We start from the raw sequence: 7772 nt of genomic DNA, 5'->3' as shown, positions 1-7772 counted from the left end.
CCGGGCGTCGCGGGGGCGCTTCCTGTAGGACCCTCCGAAACCGGGGTGGGCTGGGAGCGGCGCCCGGGAGGTGGAAAAATACTACCAGCAACGGTGACTCAGGCTGTTTGGCGCCGCACGTAATGCAGGGAGCGTTTTCCTCCCGTTATCCTCCTTGGGCCTCTAGCTGTTTAAGATGCCCATTTGACAGATGGGGATACTGAGGCCTTCAGAAGGTGCCGCATTTTGCCCGTACTGGCCCGCCATTAGTGATTAAATCTTAGTCTGTCTCAAAGTTATGTAATAAGGCCGGTGGGCCCTAAAGGACCTTGAACCGGTCCTGTAAGAAACGATAAACTAGGTCGTACTTGAACTTGGGTGGGTTGGTCGATTCCCCGGGCGTCATGGTCCCAGTGCCCGCCGTTTTCAGCTGTGCAACCCTCTGCCCCCCGCCCCCCTTCGCTTACGCAGTCCCGCCGCTCGAGGGCAGCACCAGCCCGGGCTTAAACCTCGGACCCTGGGGCTGAGGTCGCCCTGATCCTGGGCACCGTTTTTCTTAGGCTTGGATGCAGGCATCTAGGTCTCAGGGTAATGGCACTCCCAGGCACTGCCTGTTTTGAGGATGCTCTAGGTTCCAGACTTCTCTCAGTACTGTCAGACCCCTCGATGTATGACCTTGGGCGAGTCATTAACCACCTCTTAAAGCTTCAGATTCTTTCTCTGAAAATGGATGTTAAATACTGTCATGCGGAACTATTGTAGGCATTAAAACTGGGGGAAAGGCCCTTGAGGCCTGGTTCATGCAAATTCACAATTTTAAGGAACAGAGAAAGAGAGATTTGTCCAAAGTCTCACCAAAAGAATCCTTCTGGGAGAGGATTAGGACCCTTTACAAATTTGAGGAAAATGAGGCTGAAAAAATAAATTTATAATGGAAACATGGGTGATGAGATCAGATTCCTTTCTCTTGTCCCAGTTGAAAGATATTGGTTCCTTTTCTCAAATAAAACCATTCCCCATGGGATGGTAAAAGTAGTCCAAGTTTTCACTGACTAGCTGGGTGGCTTTGGGCAAGATCCTCAGCCTTCGTAGGCTGAAGCTTCCTTACCTCTGAAACGGTAATGATAAAGACTTGCCTCTTGAGGTGATTTTTAAATAAGTTAAGTAGGCTAAATAAGATTACCTATGAGAAGCCCCTAGTATGTAGTAGTCACTCAAGAAAGAAACTTACGCTAAAAGAACTAAATCCTCAATGGACGAGATAAGAGACCCTGGGCTCAGTAACAAGAGTGCAAAAGCCTTTAGCCTTAGAATAACTCAGTCTCCACATTCAGAAGCTACTGGCCCCTGTCAGCACCACAAGGGGGTCATACCTGGAACCTCCTCTCCTCCACCCCTGCCCTGCCCCCAGGGACACTTGCCTCCACTTGATTCTTAAGAACAAGTCAGCTGTTCCCGACAAGGCCTCCCCTTCACCCCATTCACAGCCACAGGGACATGTGTGAAACACAATTTATTATACAAAACTAGGTGCATCAAAAATTCAGTGTCAGAATAGCTCTGTATTCCAAGGGCTATGGACTGGACCTCCTCCCTTAAAACCTCACCCCAACCCTTGCTAGGGATCAGGCTGGGCACACCGAACCCAGCCCTGAACCAGGAGAGTAGGAACCAGATACAGAAGCATAAGTGTGGGTCTAGGGCAGTGGGGCAGGCATTTGAACCTCCTCCAAATAAGGTGGCTCCTCCTTGGAAAGGCTGGACATATGCCTGCGGTAGAAACACCCAAATCGCTCTACCTAAACACCAAAGCAAGAGGGTGGGACCCATCAAAATCTGAGGATGAGGAAGAAAAAAAAAGCCAACCATAAAATAGATTTTACAAAAGTATAGCAAGGATTGGCTGCCTTCTGGGGCAGCTGGGTGGGTGTGTAAGCTTCTGACCTCCACATTCTATATGGGGGCAAGTGGCTAAGAGTCGGCACCAAAGGTCTGACAGGGTCTCCCTGCCTCCCCTCTACCTACCGCATGAGCCTTGGACTGAGGACCTTCCGCTTCCTCCCTTGCTCCTCCCAGCCCAGGTGTAGAGTAGAATTTCCAAAACCCACGGGACAGACTGACAGGGAGAATCCCTGGGAATGTGGGAGCTGCCCAAGGCCCAGCCCAAAGGACCCTGAGGGCAGGAATCTGTTCTCTACCTGAGAGTGGCCACAGGAAGTGGCTCCAGGCAGGGCGGGGGATGGGGTCCGTAGAACTGGGGCCTCTGGCTGACCCCTGAGGGAGGCGGTGCTCGAAGCTGTGGCTAACACCAGCCTCACACAGCCTGCAGCTCCCCCTGCAGGCGACTCAGCTCCTCTAGCTCTTGCTTGTGGCGGTCGGTCTTGTGAGCCACCAAGGAGCGGTAGAAATGAAGGGCAAAGGCCATGAACACAAGCCCAACAGGTACCATGATTGCCGTGGAGGCCATGGCTGCTTGCCAGCCTGGTCCATGGGCCCCACCACCACCGCCACATGCTTGCCGAGGTGGGCAGGCCTCAGGTGGCTCAGCCTGTGACGGGGCTACAGAAGCAGAGGATGGCTTGGAAGCTGGACTAAGGGAGGTGGCCACTGGTGGCAGAGTCTCAGGCACCTGGGAGGCAGGTACCACAGAGCCTTGTGTGCCCAAGGGGGCCCCGATGGGCACAAACTTGACCCAGCCAACCAGAACAACTTCAGCGAGGAAGAGGAAGGTGCCCAAGGCAGTGGAGAAGCCCCAGGCCAGCTCCACGTAGCGGTGGAGTCGCTGGTGTGGAGACTGATGGACAGAGTTGAGGTTGTGGATGTTGCTAACGGCTTCAATGTGAGGCAGCAGACAGGTGGAGACCATGAGTGCAAAGAGGTGCACAGCCACCAGCACGGTGGTGCAGGCGCTGAAGGCCACCAGCAGGCCCGGCGGGTATTCGTGGTTGCTCTCCAGCTGTACCTCTACCATGGCTACCTGTGGGGACAAGAAGGGATGGGTTGAGTGCCCATAACCTCAACAGTAGAGGGGTTTTCTGCCTGTTGGTGTACATCACTGATGTATCCCTAAGACCTAGAACAGTGCTTGGCAGAGAGAGGGCACCCAGTCTTTGTTGAGTGAATGAATGGGCAGCCTTGGCAAGGCTGTGTCCTGTTCCAGACCTCGGTTTCCCCACCTGGCTATCTAGAGGGCTGGTGGCACGTTTCTGACAATCTTATCTTGTTATAACATAGGGGTTAAAAAGCACAGATTCTGGAGTGGGGCGGCCTGGGTTCATTTTCAACTCCACAAGCTGTGCAACCTTGAGCAAGTGGTTTGGTTCTCTCTGTGCCTCAATCTCCTCATCTGGAAAATAGGGATGGATAACAGCACCTACCTGTCTTATACGGTTGTTTTGAAAATTTAATGAGATAATATATATCAAGTGATAAGAATAGTGTGAGGTACACAGTGTGCTCAGGTAAGTGTTTGCTGCTATTATTAGAGTTAACGCTGAAGTCCAAGGCCAGAGTTTGCAAATTGGCACACCACAAACCCAGGCCAGCTTGCAAACATGTTTTGCTTGGCTCAGACAGTGTGTTTTTTTAAAGAATTACGTTGCCAACTTCTAAAACTCAAGAGATTTCATGTAAATATTCCTATTTCCAGATCCTCTTGGAAACTTGGAAGGTCTGGTTACACCAGGCCCACATTCCTGCATGGCACCAATCAGCTAGGGTTGAGTCATGGCTGCTCCCTTTGGATGGGTGAGGAAGGTCTCTTGATAGCCACAGTCCCCACCCAGCCAACTTGGCATCCATATTGCCAAAGGCCTTTGCAAACACTTGAGTTGATGATCCTGTTCTAGGCTTGTATAAATTTGGACTCTAGAGCTGGACTGCCTAAATTCAATCCTGCCACTTACTTGCTGTGGAACCCTGGGCAGGTGTCTTAACATCTCTGATCCTCAGTTTTCTCATCTGTAAAATGGTCACAGTAGTGGTACCTACTTCACAGGATAATAGAAGGATGATACACATAAAAGCCTTAAGCATAGTGCCTGGTACTTAGCAATGGTTCAATATAATTTATGTAATGTTATTCTAACCCAGGCCATCTGAATTCCAGAATCGGGATCTTTCTCCATGCCTGGTTCTTGCAAGATCCATTAGGTTGCTCTGGGGCTGGGGAAAGGAGGAAAGTGCAGAGCCGGGAGGGTGGTGGTAGGAAGGCAAGGCTGAATATTTTGGGAAATTGGGCCATGGCGGGTGTTAGCAGGTGTTTTCCACAGACAGAGATCTGGGCCAGGCCTGGTCCTGGTTTCTCCCACAGCCTGACTCAGCCTTGATCTCCCCTGGCAGGACTTGGGCCAGTCTGGCCCCCAGAACCTACTCATCTGGCCTCTTGATCCTGCAGAGAAGGTCCTGGCCCTTAAGCTGTCACCCCAGCAACGTACAAGTCCAGCAGCTGGCCGGATTGTCCCCTTGGGAACAGGCTGGACCATGGGGGGCATGGGAGTGGGGCAACTCCCTCAGCTAGGTCCACGGGGCTGCTCCCTTCCCTCTGTGGTCTGTACAGGTGAAGGGGAGCCAGCTCCCTGTCCTGAGATGACCCCATATCAGGAAGGGTGAGCTGACCTGCAGATCCTGGACCCCCATGTAGAAAACCATAGACCTAGGATGACCCATAGGGGTAGAAACTTTCCCTCTCATCATCCCAATACAGAGGTTGTGGCACAGAGAGGAGCAGAGACTAACACAAATCACCTAGTGCTATGACCCCTTTTTATCCTCATCTTGATATCCCCCTCATGTTCCTGTGAGGACCCCCCTCCAGCCCATTTTCTCCTTTTTCCTGTCATGATGGTGGGAAACCCTGGACTAACAGTCTAGCCACCCTGGGTCCTAGTTCATCCTATATCCTTCAGCTGCTGAGTGCTCTTGGCAGGCAAAGCCACTGCCCCATTCTGGGCCTTGGTTTCTGTTAACAGGTAGTCTGAGCCATTCTGATGTGTGTCTTGCTCTGACATGCTTGGATCTGGGGTTTGATGACAAGAATCAGCTCACCTTGGGGCAGCTACTTGGCAGGCTACAGAGGGTGCACCCTCCATGATCTCACAATTTCCCACTGGCCTCCGAGGAGGCGGAGGCCTGTCCAGGGTTACATAGCTGGCCCCAAGCAGGAAAGAGCCAGGACTTGTGTCTGCTAACTGCTCCTCACCCTGGGACCTCCCTCGGTCCCACTTCCTGTGAGGCCTCTGCCCGGGACCGTCAGCGGATATCACCTGCACTTGGAGTTTATCATCTCCAGAATCATGTATCAGCTTCCTAAGCAGCTTTTTTCGCTAGGGGCTCCCTCACAGGCATCCTCTCTTCTCAGAGCTTTCCTGGGCTACACTAAGCACCCTCTGTGCCTGCTGGGGCCTGGCCGCCCTCCTTCTTTTGGGTGACCACTCCATCCAGTTTGTTCTCTCAACCACCCCACCTCCCAGCCCCCACCCAGCTCTGATTTGCTGTTGAACCTCCGGTGGGGATCTAGTAACCACTTCTGCTGGACCATGCTCCTTTTGGAGCACTTCGCTCTACCCTTGCATAGGTATCCCCCTTGGTGATTTGTCTACCCCCATGACATGATGTGTCCCCTGTGACCCCTTTAGGACTTGCTTATCCTCCCCACGGCCCTGTTTATGCTAGGGACCTGTTTATACACACACACCCACCCACCCATAAGAAGGGACTTGCGGAGTCCCTTGGGACCTTGTTTGCTACCCCTCTTGTACCTCTTAAAAACCGGTCTTTCCCTTTCCTCTACCCTGTCTCCCTTGGGTACCCGTTCACTTTGCCCCCAACCCGGTGCCCCCCACGTGCTTCACCCCCACCCTGTGCGCCCCTTCCCTTCCCTCACCATGGCGAAGCCCGAAAGCAGGGCAGACGTGCGGCTGGAAGCTTTCAGCTTGGCCCGGCTGAGGTAGAGGCGGCGCCAGCTGAGCGCCCGCAGCGAGTGCTGACTGGCCCCCATCAGGTCCAAGTAGCCGCGGTGCACGAACTCCCGGTAGGTGGCCGAACCCGCGGGGCTCTCGGCCTCCGGGTTCAGCGGAGCCTGTTCGCCCGGGTCCCCCTCGCCGCCCTTCATCCTGGGGCCGCAGCACCAGGCGCGCCAGTCCATCAAGGCGGGGCCGAGTCGCCTCGGGGACCCCAACAGGGCGGGCCCAGGCCGGCGGAAGGCCCCATCCCCCGGCGGGACGAGCGGGGATGCGACAGCGAGCGCCCAGTAAGACGTGGCCCGGGCGGAGCAGGAAGAGCAGGCGTCTGCGGGGAGCCGTAGGGGCTGAAGCAGGACTGCCGAGGCCGAAACAGGAACTGGGGCGGAGGCGGAGCCGGGGCGGCCACATGATGGGGTGGAGCCGGGGGACCGTCCGCAGAGCTCCCAAGGGACCCCGAGACCCCAGTCCACTTAGAATATCCTCTAGGTGCCTGAGCCCCGCTGAGATGAACGCCCAGCCCCAGCCAGTGACTGGGAGTTCCGGGCTCTGGACCACTGCAGGTACACCTGGACACCTCCAACGTCCAGACTCCAAAGCCCTACCTAAACAGTGAACTCCGGGAAAGTGAGCTCATCTAACTGTAGGGACCGCAGGAGACCCTGCATCCACAATTTCCGGAAGCCCGGTAGGACCTAGGTCCCCCAGATCCATCCAAACAGCCCCCTCCTCCCAGGGCCTCAACGAACACTCGGGTCCTCCCCGCCCTAGCCCCACATCCCCAACGCCGCAGACACACACACCAACTCGGCGGCCCCGGCTGGAAGATTTTGACTTTTATAGCAAACCATATTGTACAGACCCGGGGCCCAGGGGCCCAGCCCGGCTGGGTCCCCCACTTGCCCCCGCCGGGCTGCCTCCTCCCCCTCCCCCAAGCGGCCCCATCCTCAAGCCTTTTGCGATTCCCAGGACCCCCTCCCCTCCGGCCTTTGGTCCGCCCAGTCCCTCCCCCCACCCGCGCACCTCCCTGTTACCTGAGGTATGTGGATAGATTCCCCCCTCCCCTACATGGTACAACCTGGCTCCCCAGGGAGGCCTGGGCTGAAGGGCGGGACCTGGCCCCGACCCCTCCCCCTGGCTCCCCAAACCCCGCCCCCGCAGTGGAGGAAGGGGCAGGAGAGGGCCAAGAGTCTGTTACTAAGTTCCCACGGCAACTAAGAGGGGCCCTTTCCAGCCTTAGCACTGGCTTTGGGAGGTGTCCATTGGCTGCTAATTCCATGGCAACCAGGAGTGGCAGTTCCCTGGGCAAATGGGATACAAGTTTCCATGACGATGAAAGAGTGGGAAGAGCCAAGCTGGAGGAGTCCCATCTTCCCCATCACTGGGCTGGCACCCCACCCCCACCCCAGGTTAGGAGGGGTGGAGCTGCTCAATACAGTAAAGCAAGAGAGAGCCTGGGGGTGGTCCAGTCCAAACTGGGTGCCCACCGGTCCAGTCTCAGTCCAAGGTGGTCCTGTCCCCTCAAGCTCCGGCTCCCCCAGGTCCGAGGTTCCCCCGGTTCAAGTAACACTTCAGTACAGATGAATGTTCAAGTATAGTGCGGGGAGGCAGGTAGGGGGCTGGGGTACCCCTCACCGCTCCCCAGGGCCGCGCCGAACAGCGGGTAGGCCCGCAGCCCCCACTCCTCACAATAGCTGCCATTGTCAGTGACGTTCAAGGAGTCAGGGCTGGGGGGAAGGGACTGAAATCTGGGGAGGGAGGAAGGAGAGGGGTGACCCCGAGGGGGTGCTCCTGCCCCCACCCCTCACTCAGCCCTGCCTTTCCCCTGGCTCC

The 7772-nt window shown here is 55.8% G+C and overlaps 1 protein-coding gene across 1 annotated transcript; it reads right to left on the bottom strand.

Moving 5' to 3' along the window:
- Nucleotides 1-2202: 2202 nt before the first annotated feature.
- Nucleotides 2203-6636, bottom strand: ORAI3 (ORAI calcium release-activated calcium modulator 3). Its single transcript, XM_061209569.1, has 2 exons — nt 5864-6636; nt 2203-2956 (listed from the first exon to the last, which is right to left on the bottom strand). Exons 1-2 carry the CDS (start codon nt 6122-6124, stop codon nt 2294-2296), a joined length of 924 nt encoding a protein of 307 aa, XP_061065552.1. The 5' UTR covers nt 6125-6636; the 3' UTR covers nt 2203-2293.
- Nucleotides 6637-7772: the final 1136 nt, after the last annotated feature.

The sequence above is a fragment of the Eubalaena glacialis genome, chromosome 13, assembly GCF_028564815.1.
Source record: "Eubalaena glacialis isolate mEubGla1 chromosome 13, mEubGla1.1.hap2.+ XY, whole genome shotgun sequence".
Lineage (NCBI taxonomy): Eukaryota > Metazoa > Chordata > Mammalia > Artiodactyla > Balaenidae > Eubalaena > Eubalaena glacialis.
Note: the sequence above shows the minus strand (reverse complement) of the source record. Positions and strands in the feature narration are given on the sequence as shown.

Bases quoted from the DNA above. Each gene is read 5' to 3' on its own strand.
- ORAI3 (XM_061209569.1), bottom strand. From the start codon at position 6,124: ATGGACTGGCGCGCCTGGTGCTGCGGCCCCAGGATGAAGGGCGGCGAG. The intron at 2,957-5,863 runs GTGAGGGAAGGG...TTGTCCCCACAG, and splicing joins TGCTTTCGGGCTTCGCCATG to GTAGCCATGGTAGAGGTACA.